This window comes from Muscardinus avellanarius, assembly GCF_963383645.1.
Source record: "Muscardinus avellanarius genome assembly, chromosome: 7".
NCBI classification, from domain to species: domain Eukaryota; kingdom Metazoa; phylum Chordata; class Mammalia; order Rodentia; family Gliridae; genus Muscardinus; species Muscardinus avellanarius.
This window is the reverse complement of record NC_137793.1, coordinates 116512747-116527918: the sequence shown is the minus strand read 5'-3', so window position 1 is coordinate 116527918 and position 15172 is coordinate 116512747. Positions and strand designations below refer to the sequence as shown.

The window sequence follows — 15172 nt, the reverse complement described above, 5'->3', positions numbered from 1 at the left end:
GACAACCGCGGGTCCACGCTCCGGGTGGGCGCCCGGCGAGGCGAGCGCAGGCGCACACGGCGCGTCCGGCGGGGGGGGGGCGCGCATGCGCAGGGCCGCGCGCAGCCGCGGAGCGCCGCGGCGAGTGGCAGGTGGAGGCGCTCCGGAGGCCGGGGGCGGCGGCCGGCTGCGCGTGCGCCGAGCGGAGGGGGCGGGCCTTCCCGCGGGCCGGGCGGCCTCGCGCGCCCCCTGGCGCGCGCCCGGGGAGCGGCGGCGGGCGGGGCGGCGGCGGCGGGCGGGGGAGGGCTCGGCGCCCGGGCGATTTTGGTTAAAATATTCAAAATGGCGGACGGAGGAGCAGCGAGTCAAGATGAGAGTTCAGCCGCGGCGGCGGCGGCAGCAGGTAATCATTACGGCATTTTACATATTCATATTCATACTCGGCCCGGCTCCCGCGCCCCCCCGCGACTTAGCATAATTTATTAGTACTCAGGATTATTATAATTAACGGCGGCCGGGCGGCGGCGGCGGCGGCGGCGGCGGCGGGCGGAGGGGCGCGGGCCGGGCCGGGGGCGCGGCGGCGGCGGCGGCGGCCTCCCGCCCGGCTCGCGGCGGGACAATGAGGCGCTCTACATATTCATAGCGGGGGGGCCGCGGCCGCGCGGGGCCGGCCTGGCCTGGCGGCGCGGAGCGGGAGCGGGAGCGGGAGCGGGAGCGGGAGCCGGAGCCGGAGCCGGAGCCGGAGCCGGAGCCGGAGCACGGAGCCCCGAGCCCCGCCGCCGCCGCCGCCGCCGCCGCCGCGCTCCTCATTTGAATAATGTCTAATTCGGGGAGGTTTATATTATTGAAATGGCCGCCCGGCTTTCCCCGCCTCTCATGTTTAGTAATTCAGACCTTTAATAACAGCCACTCACAGCCCAACGCCGTGTTTATATTTTGCGTTCGCCATGTGCTCCGCGCCCGGCGCGGCTCCGGTTCTCGGGTCTCGCTCCGCCGCCTAGGCCGCGAGCCCCGCCGCCCGCGGTGGCCGGCCCGCTGCGGCCGCGGAGGGCCCCCGACCCGGCCTCGGGCCCGGCCGCGCCCCGGCCCGGCCTGGGGGGCCGCGCTCTAGCCTCGGCCGCGGCGCCAGCGCCGCTCCGCCGGCGGCCAGCGAGCCGCGAGCTCGGGCTTTGTGTCCCCGCGGTCGCGCCCTCCCCGCCGCCGAGTCCATCCCGGGGTCCCCCGGCTTAGGACACCTGGCCTGGGGAAAGCAGGCTAACTTTCACTGTTGAAAAAACAGTTCCGATTTTCAGTCTTTCCTGTGATAATTCTTTTAAACATTGAATTTTGCGTCGTTTTAGTGCGTATATATATATACTTTTAAGGCTGATACTTTTGACAGGGCTATTCCAGGAATGGTGTGCAACACCGCACTGCTGTGTTTGAAACCGTGTTAAGCCACTTCATGGTGATTACCTAGCTACATATTTTGTTAGACAATAGTCTTCAGTTTAATTTGTGACAAAATTGTAGATTAAATGGACTACACACTATTAAAATAACCAGTCCTCATTGTTTCCCCTACCTCCCTTCCACTTGTAGGAGGTAGGCCCCGGGTGCAGTGGGGAAAATCTGCAGCTTTCAAGAGCTTGTTCAGGTGATCACGGGAGACCTGAGGGCTCAGGGACAAAAAGCGGGACTCCGATTTCATGCCTTAAATAGCATGTCTTTGCACCAGATTCCCGAGATGTGGTCAGGCTGATGATGTCACTGGACAGGGGACAAGGTGCAGTGAATTTGATTTATTGTCCTTAGGTGAAGTGTAGCCATGAAGCCTTCTCATAGGAAACCATTTATCTTGGGACAGTTTCCTTTATAGCTGCAATTTAACCGCTACTGAGCCTAGAGATAATTTATCCAAGATGATAAAGTGAACATTGCATTTTACAAACCAAATGTCAAATCACCTAATTTCATTGGTTATAGAAGCATAGAAACAGGATGGGTATGTTTAGTGGCCTTACTTAGGTTTTAACTGGCTTTTCATACTATAGTAAAAATCCTCTTTCTCACATTCACAGAAGAAGAGGCCGGCTTGTAAATAAGGATGAGTATAGATTCATGTGCTTATTTTAGGTAGGTTTATTGTGATCCTCCAAGTTCCTTTTTTTTTTTTTTAAGGTACTTGGGGTTGAACCCAGGAGCATTCTTTCTACCTTCAACTTATACCCCCCAGTCCTATTTTTTAGTCTTTATTTTGAAACAGAGACTCAGTTGCGGACGGCCTCACTGAGTAGCTGAGAATGGCTGAGGAACCTGAGATCCTCCCGTCTCAGCCTCCCAAGTACTGGGATTACAAGCGTGGGCCACCATGCCTGGTTAAAAATAGTTTTTAAACAATTAAGAATTATTTTTAGATTTATCTTAACCTGGATAAGTGGCATACTTTGTTTTGATTGGCTACTGATATTTATGTATTTATTTGGGTACTGGGGATTGAACACAGAGGCATTTTACTTCTGAAGTACACACTCCCCAACCCTAACATTTTATTTATTTATATATATATATATATATATTTACTTCAATATATACTTATTATATATTTATATATATTTACTTTTTTTTTTTTTGGTGGTACTGGGGGTGGAACCCAGAGGCTTTCTACCTCCGGGCTATACTCCCAGACCTTTTTTCATATTTTGTTTTTGGAAACAGGGTCTCACTAAGTTGCTGAAAGCCTACGTAGCCGAGGCTGGCTTTGAATCCGTGCGATCCTCCTGTCTCAGCCTCCCAAGCGCAGGGATTACAAGCGTGCGCCACCATGCCCCGCTTATATATATTTACTTTGAAACAGGGTCTTGCTGAGGGCCTCTTTAAGTTGCTGAGGCTGAATTACACCTGTGATCCTTCCATCTCAACCTCCTAAATACTGGGAACACAAGCACATGCCCACGTGTGCTACCACACCTTGCTGATGAGTGACTAAAAAAAAAAAAATTCTATTGCAAGGTACTGGTTCCCATTACAATTTTTGACATATTAGGAGGTTTTCTTCTTAGGCATTTCTCACCATACTTTTAACTCGATTATCTTATGGTGAAATGTAAATGTGCTCTGGGAATATGGTAAATTGGTGTGGCCCTTCAGGCGATGTTTGAGCCTTCCTGGGTGTGTAGCCTGCTGCCTCCTTTGACACCTGCCAGGCCTCTTCCCACGAGTTTCTAAAAAATTGCTGCCACTTCTTATCTTGCCCCACCTATTAACTATAATGGTTCATTTGAATTAAGCTCTGGAGCATTCAAAGTACAGCTGACCAAGTGTTTTTAATTCCTAAAAGACTGTTCTGCTTCTGAGCTGTTACTGTAAAAGTAATTTTTAGCTTCTTCCCCAAATTAACTTCTGACTTCTCTCCTTTTGTCGTTGTCAAAAAATGCCAGTAGCCAAGGGGAAAACAGTGGCTATTATTTAGGTGTAGTGTTCTGCCATATTTTTAATTTACTGTTCTCTGTATCAATAGGTGACAAAAAGCAGAAGAAATAAAATGTGTTTCAGTGCTGCCTACGTTCAAGTCCTTGTTAATCTGTCATTCATCTGGTCAGCGGGTTTTGGAATAATTCAGGGCTCACAATGTCAAACTGCTCTTATCAATCCACCAAAGATGTTTAAGAGAACCTTGATTATCTTAGGCAGATTGGTTCTAAGATAATAGTACTGGAAATTTGAATGTTTTCATAATGTTTTCCATTTAAAATATTTGAAGTGTTTTTTGAATTTATATTGCTTGATTTTAAATTTAGGGGTGTGTATTAAATCAGGTTTCTTTTTTTTTTTTTTTTAACGGCTCTGGGGATGGAACCCAGGGGCTTTCTACCTCCAAGCTACACCCCCAGCCCTATTTTTTATTCTCTATTTTGAAACACGGTCTCACTAAGTTGCAGAGGGCCTCACTAAGTAGCTGAGGCTAGTTGTGAACCTGCAATCCTCTGGTCTCGGCCTCCTGATTGCTGGGATTACAAGCGCACCACCATGCCCGGCTTGCCTTATTGATACTAGTTTTTTGTTGTTGTTGTTTTCATATTAACAACCCACAGCCCTAATCTTTGCATTTTAGTCTTCAGTAGTACTAAAAATAGTGCTGTACAACTGCCGTTGTTTGCTTTTCTACATCAGTATTGGTTCGATTGGAAAGGAATGTTTTTTCTCATGAAAATGATGACACTCAGAACTACTCAGATAATTCCTGTTTAGAGAACAGAACAGATCACTGACTAACCTGCCCCTTTTTGGTCACCCATGATCTTGTTTCTGATTTCTCCTTAAATGCCAAGTGTATGAGCAAACATGCTTATTGTTTCTTCAAGGCAATCTCATACTAGGCATGGGAGTTGAAAGTTTGAATCCCCCTCCTCCTCTCGTAAGGAAACTGTTTGGACCAGAGTTTTACTTAAAAGTTTTTGTCTTTATTATTTTACCTAAATAATGTAAATATTTTTTTGAGTAGTTAAAAAAGGTAATAGTTCAGGTTCAAAGAGAACAATTAAGGTTCACAGTTTCCTTATGCTTTTTTCCTTCCAGTACTGGGGATTGAACCTAGTGCCTTGTGCAGGCCAGGCTAGCACTCTACCACTGAGCCTATCCCCAGCTCTTCTTTATGTGTCTTTTGTTGAACGTTTTGGGCACTTTATTGACATAATCTTTACTTTGCGAATAAAGATAATTGAGTAACTGGATTTTGAAATAGATTGGTTTTATGTTATGCTGAAGTATTTCTGAATTCTAAGCCGACAGTGAGCTCTTACAAACTCCTTAGAAGAGAGGAGCGGTTGCCTGATTTACCTGATTTACCGATCCATTCACGGTAAATCTCGAGTTTGGGGATGGGAGTTGTCCTGAGGTCAGAGCCTCTGCCGTGGAGAAGCCCGCTACTGGAAGGAGTGTGGCCTCTAGGTTTCCGTGTGCTTTCACTGTAGGGTGCTGGTTTGCTAAGCAGCACCTTTGCTCAGTGACTGGGACGGCTCTCTTTTTTCTACTTAAGCTCAAGCTTTCAAGCTTTTTAGTGTTGCCTAATTTTTGCTGTCGGGTCTAGTAATTGAGCAAAAGAAGAATCAGCAGACCTAGATTTATCAGATTGTCTTTTCAAGTTCTGTCCAGGAAACTGAATATTTAGAGAGGCTATGTTATATTAATTTTTAAAAAAGGAATGCGAAGAGTATAAACTAACCTCAGTGTGAAGGTTTGTAGAAGCTTCACGTAGCCGGCAATACTGAAAGTCATAGCAGGTACAGTTCAGCCTGTCCCATGATTTATGTCATAATTCTCTGTAACTATTGGTTTTTATGTTGGACTCATAGAAATAGCATATTAAATTAGATCAGTAAAATAGAAAAATATGTTTTTGTTTCCCTCTAGTATGCTTTCTCTTTGCAAAAGAAAGTATAAATAGGAATGGCTGAAAAATAAACATTATATTGGATATGTTTTAAGACTGGTTTGTATTTTAACATGTGGATACCTAAGTATTGGAGTTATATGATAATGTTAAGTGAATACACTTTTTTTTTTTGGTGGTACTGGGAACTGAACTCAGGGTTATTCTACCTCAGCTTATACCTTCAGCATTTAAACAAAAAATTCTGAAATAGTCTTGCTAAATTGCTCAGGCTAAGCCTCAGAGTTGCAATCTTCCTGTCTCTGCCTCCCAAGTACTAGGAATACAGTTGTGTGCCACCATGCCTGACAAACAAATACTTTTTTTTTTTTGGTGGTACTGGGGGTGGAACCCAGGGGCTTTCTACCTTTGGGCTACACTCCCAGACCTATTTTATACTTTATTTGGAAACAGGGTCTCACTAAGTTGCTGAGAGCCTCACTAACTAGCTGAGGCTGGCTTTGAACCTGTGCGATCCTCCTGTCTCAGCCTCCCAAGCGTTGGGATTACAAGCATGCGCCACCATGCCCGGCTCAAAAGTAAATACATTTTTAAAGAGAAAAGTGACCTAGGTGTTTTCTTGTTTTAGTGCATATATTTTAATGATCTGCTCATGAAAAAATTACTTATTTCTATTGATTCATTCTGCAGCAAGATACTGGAATCAATAGTTAAAAATAGTTTTTTTTTTTTTTAAACTGGGCATGGTGGTGCACACTTATAATTCCAGCATTTGGGAGGTTGAGACAGGAGGATCACAGGATGGGAGCCAGGCTTAGCAATTTAGCAAGGCTCTCTCAACAATGGCCTTCTTTCCAAATAAAAAATAAAATAAGGCTAAGGGTGTAGCTCAGAGGTAGAATGTTTCTGGATTGAATCCTCAGTACTCTCCCACCCACCTTTTTTTTTTTTTTATTAATCTTAAACTTTTCTTAGCTTAAAAAACTAAGGCAAGCTGGGCTTGGTGGCACACACTTGTAATCCCAGCATTCAGGAGGCTGAGACAGGAGGATCACGGTTCGCGGACAGCCTCAGCTACTTAGTGAGATCCTTTGCAACTTAGTGAGACCTTGTTTGAAAATAATGAATGAAAAAAAAAAAAAACAGGGCAGGAGGTGTAGCTTGGAGGTCACATACCCTTGGGTTCCATCCCCAGACCTGCAAAACAAACAAACAAACAAACAAACAAAGAAACTAAGGCAGGCATGGTGGCATACACTTATAATCACCTTGCCTCAGAGACTAAGACAGGAGGGTTACATTTCCTTTTGTTTCTTTTATTGCTTCCACCTTTAAATTTAGTGTTTTATGTGGGCTACTGAACCTCCTTTCTAGAGCAGAGGAACCACAAATAAAATGACCATAACTGACACAGCGACACCGTCTGCTTTTACGGTGCCTTACAGTGTCTGGCGCGCTCTCATTTTCATGACCTTGCTCAGCCCTTCTAATAATGAGCCTTATTAGACCCATTTTATAGCTGAGTAAAATAGAGTTCAGCTCAAGTGACCTTTCCAAGGTTGCTGCTTTAATAAGCACTGCATGGGCAGCAGAGCAAGGCTTCCAGGGTCGCCCCCGAGGCCGGCTGGGAGCGGAGAAGAGCAGGCCAGGCTCTGTGCTGCTGGAAGTTTGGATTTCATGTGCCAGGCAGTAGGGAGGCCTTCGAGTTTTGTTGTTCTGGACAGTGCCATGATCAAAGCCCCAATTTAAAGTGTTTAGGAACTCATTAGGATCAAAGGAAAATGGCAAGGTTTTGAGCCTGGGTTATTCAGAGGAGAGTAGGACCATACGGACGGACATGTAGGGAAATTGGGGGTGAGCTGTTGGGAAACAAGGCAAAAATTCAGGTTTAAGCATGTTGCTTTAGGCATGATTGAGTGAAGACTGTTGGGTTTTAGGGTCCCTGTGAAAACTGAAGAGAGTCAGGAATTCAGTGTGTTATAACTGGGTGAGTCCTGGGGTGTCCTATGAGCATGCCACTGTGTGTGGACGAGTCCTGGGGTGTCCTATGAGCATGCCACTGTGTGTGGATGAGTCCTGGGGTGTCCTATGAGCAAGCCACTGTGTGTGGACGAGTCCTGGGGTGTCCTATGAGCAAGCCACTGTGTGTGGACGAGTCCTGGGGTGTCCTATGAGCATGCCACTGTGTGTGGACGAGTCCTGGGGTGTCCTTTGCGCAAGCCACTGTGTGTGGACAAGTCCTGGGGTGTCCTGTGAGCATGCCACTGTGTGTGGACGAGTCCTGGGGTGTCCTATGAGCATGCCACTGTGTGTGGACAAGTCCTGGGGTGTCCTGTGAGCATGCCACTGTGTGTGGACGAGTCCTGGAGTGTCCTAGGAGCATGCCACTGTGTGTGGACGAGTCCTGGGGTGTCCTGTGAGCAAGCCACTGTGTGTGGACGAGTCCTGGGGTGTCCTGTGCGCAAGCCACTGTGTGTGGACGAGTCCTGGGGTGTCCTGTGCGCAAGCCACTGTGTGTGGCGAGTCCTGGGGTGTCCTATGAGCATGCCACTGTGTGTGGCGAGTCCTGGGGTGACCTGTGCGCAAGCCACTGTGTGTGGACGAGCCCTGGGGTGTCCTGTGCACAAGCCACTGTGTGTGGATGAGTCCTGGCGTGTCCTATGAGCATGCCACTGTGTGTGGACGAGTCCTGGGGTGACCTGTGCCCAAGCCACTGTGTGTGTGGACTGAGCGTCGGGTGGGTCTGACCTTGGTAAATTCCACATGTCTCCTTTTGGCTTTAGCACCGACTTCTCTGGTCATTTCTGTCAACAGTAAGGTGCTGATAATAGCAGTGTTAGAGTTGCTATGGGGAGTAGAAAATTGGTAGCAGAAGCATTTTCAGAGTAGCTAATAGTTTTTACATGAGCACAAGGGTAAAATCAGCAGTTTTTATGACTTGAGCTGTGTGGAGAAGGGGAAGCCATGGCGGCTTGGACTCTGCGGAGCACCTGTGGAGGCCTGCAGCCTCGAGTGCAGCAGGCAGCCAGCCCCCCCCCCCCCCGCCGGGGCGGGGGCTCCACAGCAAGGGGTGTGTGTGCTGCGAGGAGGGCGGGTGGAGGTGCTGCCTGGAGCTAGTGGGACCTCAGAGCTGAGCTCTGCTTCTGTTGGTAGGCACGTCCCACCTGTGCATTCTTGTCCTGTACTATTCCCTAAATAGCACCACCAAGGTCATCCCCATAGACCCACCACAAATAGAGCATTCTTACAGTCAGGCTTTAATTTAATAAATAAACCGCTGTGGGTGTTGCTAGGGATTGAACCCAGGAGCATTGTACCTCTGAGCTACACCCCCAGGCCTTTGTTATTTTTTATTTGGAACCAGAGTTGCTGAGAGCCTCCCTAAATTGCTGAGGCTGGCTTTGAACCTCCTATCTCAATCTCCCATATACTGGGATTACTGGATTGTACCACCATACCCAGCCAAGTCAGAATTTAATTTTGGAAAAGTTTTCCCCAAACTTCAAGACTTGCATTGGGCTGTGTTCTATCTGAGGCCTTCTTGGTGCCCTCTCCCTGTACCCTTCAAACCTAGTTCCAATTTGGACAGGTGACCTAATAGTAAGCTCACTGGGTCAGGCCAGGGGGGCATAAGAACCTTTACTTGGCCTGTCCCAGCAGGTGGCAGAATGCCAGGTGTGTTGATGTGGAGTGTGGAGCAGAGGGCCAGGGAGGTGAGAAGGCTGGGTTCTGTATCACTAAGCACCTGTGTCTGGTGGGAGTACTTCATGGGTTTTAAAGAATTGTGCATTTGTAAGTTAGGGGGAGCTTCACACTTTTTAGATTTTAGTTTTGGCTCTTGTGGTGCTGCAGATGGACCCAGGGCTTACACACAGTAGGCAAGAGCTCTACCACTAAGCCACATCCCATATCAGGCCCTCAGAAGCTTGGCATTCTCCTTTACAGATATCGTGGGCTGCTCTGGTTGGAGTACTGTGCAGGGGTGGGGAAGCACCCTCCCTCTACTTCAGGTAGCCCCCAAGTCTCCACAAGACTCAGGACGCCTGGGGAGCAGGGTGAAAGCAGTCCTCCTTGTGTATCTTAAGGGACCCACTTGTCCAGGTTCTATCTCCACAAATAGCTCTTTTCCAAGCCTGAGCTCCTGTCCTACTTTCTCGGAATTTAGTACTTAATTTGTTTCACTTAGCTAATTTAGCACTTCATTATATCGTCTTATTTTCTTGTCTCAGCAGGAAATTTTGCCTCAGAAGAGTCTTGAGAACAGGAACTCACGGCTAGGGACAGCCTCCCAAGTACTAGGGTTATGGTCAGAATTTATGACAAAATCTTACACTTTCTAGTAAATGCATTGTTTTTTGGTTTTGTTTTGTTGTTTTTGCAGTACTGGGGGTTGAACCCAGGGGCATTCTACCTCCGAGCTACATCCCTAGCCCTATTTTTTTTTCCTTTATTTTGAATCAGGGTCTCACTAAGTTGCAGAGGGCCTAAGTAGCTGAGGCTGGCAGCGAACCTGCCATCCTCCTGTCCCAGCCTCCCAAGTACTGATATTACATGCGTGTGCTGCCACGCCTGGATCAAATGTGCTGGTTTCTGATAATGATTTGTATTATAATGACCCACGGGGTGTGTGTGCCCCCATCTTCTAGGTGAGGGACCAGTGTCTTGAGCTAGGTAGCATCCCTAGGTCTCTTGAGCCATTTTGTTTAAGGCAGTAAGCAGGAGCGGTATCCTTCTCCTCGGTTAGCTTCCTGGGAAGTCACTTGAATGGCAAAGATGGTCTCCAGTAGACTTGGGCTTGCAGAATTTCTGCTGCAGGATCCACATATTTAACTACTGGATTTATCCTCAGTGATCTGGCACAGTCCCGGATCCAGAGTGTGGATGGAGTCAGCTGTGCATCTTTACTGTATCTCGCAATTTGAAGAGGTGGACCGTGGGTTGCCAAATCTAATGTAACGTAGCTTCCAGACATTCCCAGATGCTGACTATAAAAGTGTTTTGAAAATGTTTGTATGCAAATTGCTGGTCCTGGTAACTCGTAAGTCTTGGACATCTTGGATTTCTTTTAAGAATTATGTATTAGGTTGAAACTAATTACAAATGTTAACATCCAGATAGTGTGTGTGTGTGTGTGTGTGTGTGTGTGTGTGTGTGTGTGGTGCTGGGGCACTCTACCCCAGGGGCATTCTACCTCTGAGCTATACCCCCTAGCCTGATGTTTTTATTCTTTATTTTGAAACAGGGTCTCACTAAGTTACCGAGAGCCTCACTAAGTAGCTGAGGCTGGATCCTTCTGTCTCAGCCTTCCAAGTATTGAGATTACAAGTATGCATCCACCATGCCCACTGACATCCAGATAATTTTTATTTGGGGCATTCGTGTATTTTTTTGTGATAGAAAATTGTGATTTACATATTTGTATATACTTTTAACAATTTAAAAATACTTAATGTTTCTAAAATGAGTTGAGTTAAATTAATGTGGGGAAATTACATAAAAAGAAAAGTAAATTTGTTTATCGCCTGCCAAGCTGTTATTAAACCAGGATATAACTTTCAGTTGAGGAAGATGACAGTTGGTCATTATTTCTGATGAGAAAAGTCAGCCATTCAATGGTTTTGGTTTCTAGTTATCTATTCTCTGTTCAGCCAGGTCCTGTATCACCCAATTTAGTGATAATACAGTTGGTCTCTGAAAATTTCCCCTCATGCTCCATTGCGAAGTCCCCCATTCTCCCCACAGGCGTCTATTTCCTCAGCCGAGGGGAATGCTGTTTCGGTTGACTGTAAAATACATACTCTCATGTGCCAATCAGTGCTAGTGAGAGCAGAATCGGGAACATCCTGTGATGTTGTGAGAGACCGTAAACGTCACTGTAGTCTGAGAAGATGATTAGCAGTTTTGTGAGCGATTTCGGGGGATTTAGGTTATCATAGCAGCGCCGTCGCCAGCTCCAGCTGCTGGAGGCGCATCTTCCCATGGCACGCCGCTCCGTTATCCAGCCCCCTGCCTGGAGCTCATCCCTGTGCATGTGCAGACACGCACCCACCTCACACCTGTGTGTGTGCCCTTTATGCGTGTGCACACACTTGGTAAAAACTGATCCTAGCTGCACGTCCTGTTACGTGACTTGCCTTGTGTTAGTTTTGTGTGGCTCCCTGTCCATTAGGGTTCATTCACTCAGCTAAAAAATAAGCTATTACAAGTACTTTTTTTTTTTTTTTTTTGCAGCAATGTGGATGGAACCCAGGGGCATTCTATCTCCGAGCTACACCCCTCAGCCCTATTTTTTATTCTTTATTTTGAAACAAGTTTTCACTAAGTTGTTACGTTGGTTCTAGCCCTTTCAGAATAGTTATATTTTCTGTCAGTTTATGACTTCCTAAATATTTTCTTTCCATGAATACCCGCATGCCCCTCCCGGTCTCAGGTCTCCCCAGCTGTGTGTGTCAGGTTTGAGTGGTCCAGCGTCCCATGCTTTACCTGCGGGGGCCCTGTGGTCCCGGAGAGCCCAGCTCCTGCACATGCACAGGAAATGTTTCTTCTAGCCAAGGAGCACCAGAACAGTTTTTACTCTGCCTGCTTTTAAGTTTTTATTCAAAGGTTTGGGGGAGAGGGGTCAAGGAAGGCTGAAAAGAATGCAGTTCAGCATTTTCAGCCTGGTCCTTGGATCTACAAGTCGTATTCCACGCTCTGGCCAGTGCCCGGTTGACCTGGATTCTAGCCTAACACCTTGGGATTCTCTGGAGGGTAGGGCTAGCACACTGAGGGCCAAGAGTGAGGAGGGGCATGGTGACCTTGAACTGTGGTTGTACAGGGTCAGCAGTGGAAAGAGGTAGGAGGGCGGTGACCTTGGAGGAGAGCGTGCTGTCCAGTTAAAACACCACCTCGACTGCCCGCCGGGTTATTTAGGAGACTGAGAGGTCAGCACGCACGTGCTGGGTTTTTACCCCAATATTTGGTGGAGGGAGCAGCTCAGATAGGAAGCAGGTCGCGACAGCAGTCTCTTGTTTTTCCTAGTAGTGTCCCTTTGGCCACTTTTTGTGTGTGTGTGTGTGTGGTACTGGGGTTGGAACCTAAGGGCATTCTACCTCCAAGCTCACCCTCAGCCCTATTTTTTATTTTTTATTTTTTATTTTGTCTCACTGAGTTGCAAAGGGCTCTACTAAATAGCTGAGGCTGTCCGCGAGTTGCCATCCTCTAGTCTCAGCCTCCCAAATGCTGGGGTTACAAGCGTGCACCACCACGCCTGGCTCCCTTTGGCCACTTTTATCAAGTAATTTTTCTGCTTTTTAAAATCAAATATCAGTATGTTATTTTTACCATTTTGAGTGATACATATGGAATAATAAATGCTTATGAATATTGTATGTAAATCTTAATCATATAGTAAACTTGACTACAGTTCATTTGTAATTCTGTTTGTCTAATTTTATAAATAAAAAATTGTTTGGGCTATTCACTGATCTTTCCTTCCCCTTTGGCTTCACCTTTATCCTTTTCCCTAGATGAGAGTTGACTGGCTTTTATGTTTTAAATCTGCATAATATATTCTAGAAATTCTCCCTCTCCCTTAGCTTTTTATATGAATTTTTCTCTGACTCCATTAAATAATATTTTTCTTGGTATTCATTGATGTAAACATTATTTATCTATATATTTATTTTGTGTTCTCCCTAAAAATTGAAGTTGTTTTATAGAGATTCATAATAGCAAGGAATGAAAAATAAATATATGAAATATAAAAATATAACATAAAACAAGATCTAGCATAAAATTTAATATTTACTTCTAATGGGACAAATATTCATTGTAGATAATGTAGAAAAGGAAACCTGGTCAACTTATGCCCATGAAGCTGGGACTTTTTTTTCTTTAATACCAGGTATATTCTACCTCTGAGCCACACCCCTAGTCCTTTTACTTTTTGTTTTGAAAAGGGTCTTGCTAAGTTGCTGAGGCTGCTTTACCAGAGTAAAAGAACACATCTAAAAGCGTCTGCCCCTGGGAGCAATTCAGGTGTCATTTCCGTCCGTACTGGAGTTGTACGTGCACGTGGTCAGCTGCGCTGGTAGGTTAGGGTTATATGTCGGCATTGTTGATGGTTGGTACTCCCACTCCCACCCTCCCTTTTATTTTTATTCTAGCAGGTGCTGGGGATTTTAGAAGCAAAATACATAGCCTTTTGAACAACAGTATACTTTGAAAAGTGATCGCTTTAATGCAGACATAAAAGTTTCTTGTCAGCGCTAAACCAGGGTTTAGGAACCTAGAATAATTGAAATGGACGTTAGATAGAAGGAGGACCAGGTGGTGTTGGGACAGTTAGCTCTCCATTTGGAAAAAAAAAGTTGTATGTCAGAGCACATACCTCATATCATATACAAAATTTAATTGTGGAGAAGCTGGCTGTGGTGGCATACACCTGTAATCTCATTACTTGAGAGCTTGAGCAGAAGATGAGGCCAGCCTCAGAAAATTAGACTCTATTCCTTCCCCCCCCCCCAAAAAAAAAAAGTTAGAAAAGGGCTGGAGGTGGAGCTGAGAGGTAGAATGCCCCTGGGTTCAATCCCCAGCACCCCTTCCCCTCATCGCAAAGATCAGGAATGACTCTTATTTAGTTGTAGGAATGAAGTAGCTTGGGGGGTGCAGGGTACCTGTGGTGCTGGGATTGAACTCAAAGGTGTTCTACTTCTGAGCTATACCAACAGCCCTATTTTATTTTTTATTTAGAAATGCAATCTCACAGCTGGGTGTGGTGGTGCCTACCTGTAATCCCGGGATTTGGGAGGCTGAGACAGGAGGATGGCAGGCTTGAGGCCAACCTCAGCAATTTAGGCAAGACCTTATTTCAAAATATAAGAGGGCTAGAGGTACAGCCTGCATGTAGAATACCTGTGGGTTCAGTCACCCCCATACACACCCACAAAGAAACAAGGTACTAAGTTTTTATATACTGGCTTTGAACTCTGATCTTCCTTTTTCAGCCTCCCAAGTACTGAGATTACAGGTGTGTGTCACTATTCTTGGCTTAGGGGTGGGAAGGCTTTCTGACATGCCACAAACCCATATACCATAAAAGCAAAAAATTAATGATGTAAAATATTTAAGCTTCGCCGGGCGTGGTGGTGCACGCTTGTAATCCCTGCACTTGGAAGGCTGAGATAGAAGGATCGAATAGGTTCGAAGCCAGCCTCGGCTACTTAGTGAGGCTCCCAGCAACTTAGTGAGACCCTGTTTCCAAATAAAATGTAAAATAGTTCTGGGAGTGTAGCCCAGAGGTAGAAAACCCCTGGGTTCCTCCCCCAGTAACACACACACACACACACACACACACACACACACACACACACACTATTAAGCTTCTACCTGCCAAGTTCTACAAATAAAACTAAGTTCAAGCTGGGTGTGGTGGTACATGCCTGTAGTCCCAGTACTTTGGAAACTGAGATAGGAGACAGGTTAGAGAGCAGTGTGGAAATTTAGCAAAACGCTTTCAAAATTAAAACATTTGGGGTGTGACTCAGCGGTACGGCACTCCTGGGTTCAACCCCAATACCACTCAAAACAAAAACAAAACGAGGTCAACATAATATATGGTAGGAAACTACTAGCATGTGTGAGACATTTCGGATGATCCCTTACCTTGCGGTTGGTAATACCGAAGCCCCAGGAGGAGGTGGTGCCACAAGCCGAAGTATGGGCGTTCCTTAGCTGAGGACGGGGAGGAGACAAGGGGGAAGAGGTTGGGGATGTCTGCTTGGGCGGAGTGTGGAGAAATGACAGTGTCAGGGAAAGAACAGAGTTGGAGGGAACGCTGCC

At 46.3% G+C, this 15172-nt stretch overlaps 1 protein-coding gene across 3 annotated transcripts in view; it reads left to right on the top strand.

Annotated features, from left to right (window-relative positions):
• Window positions 1–300: 300 nt before the first annotated feature.
• Window positions 301–15172, top strand: part of POU2F1 (POU class 2 homeobox 1) — a gene marked incomplete at both ends in the record, with an annotated part of 127493 nt that continues 112621 nt past the window's right edge. For 2 of the 3 annotated variants that reach the window (XM_080699018.1, XM_080699017.1), the window contains one exon: window positions 301–382. In XM_080699018.1, the coding sequence (XP_080555144.1) occupies window positions 322–382 (61 nt within the window). The remainder of the gene's footprint in view (window positions 383–15172) is intronic. The other variant, XM_080699016.1, reaches the window with a different exon arrangement.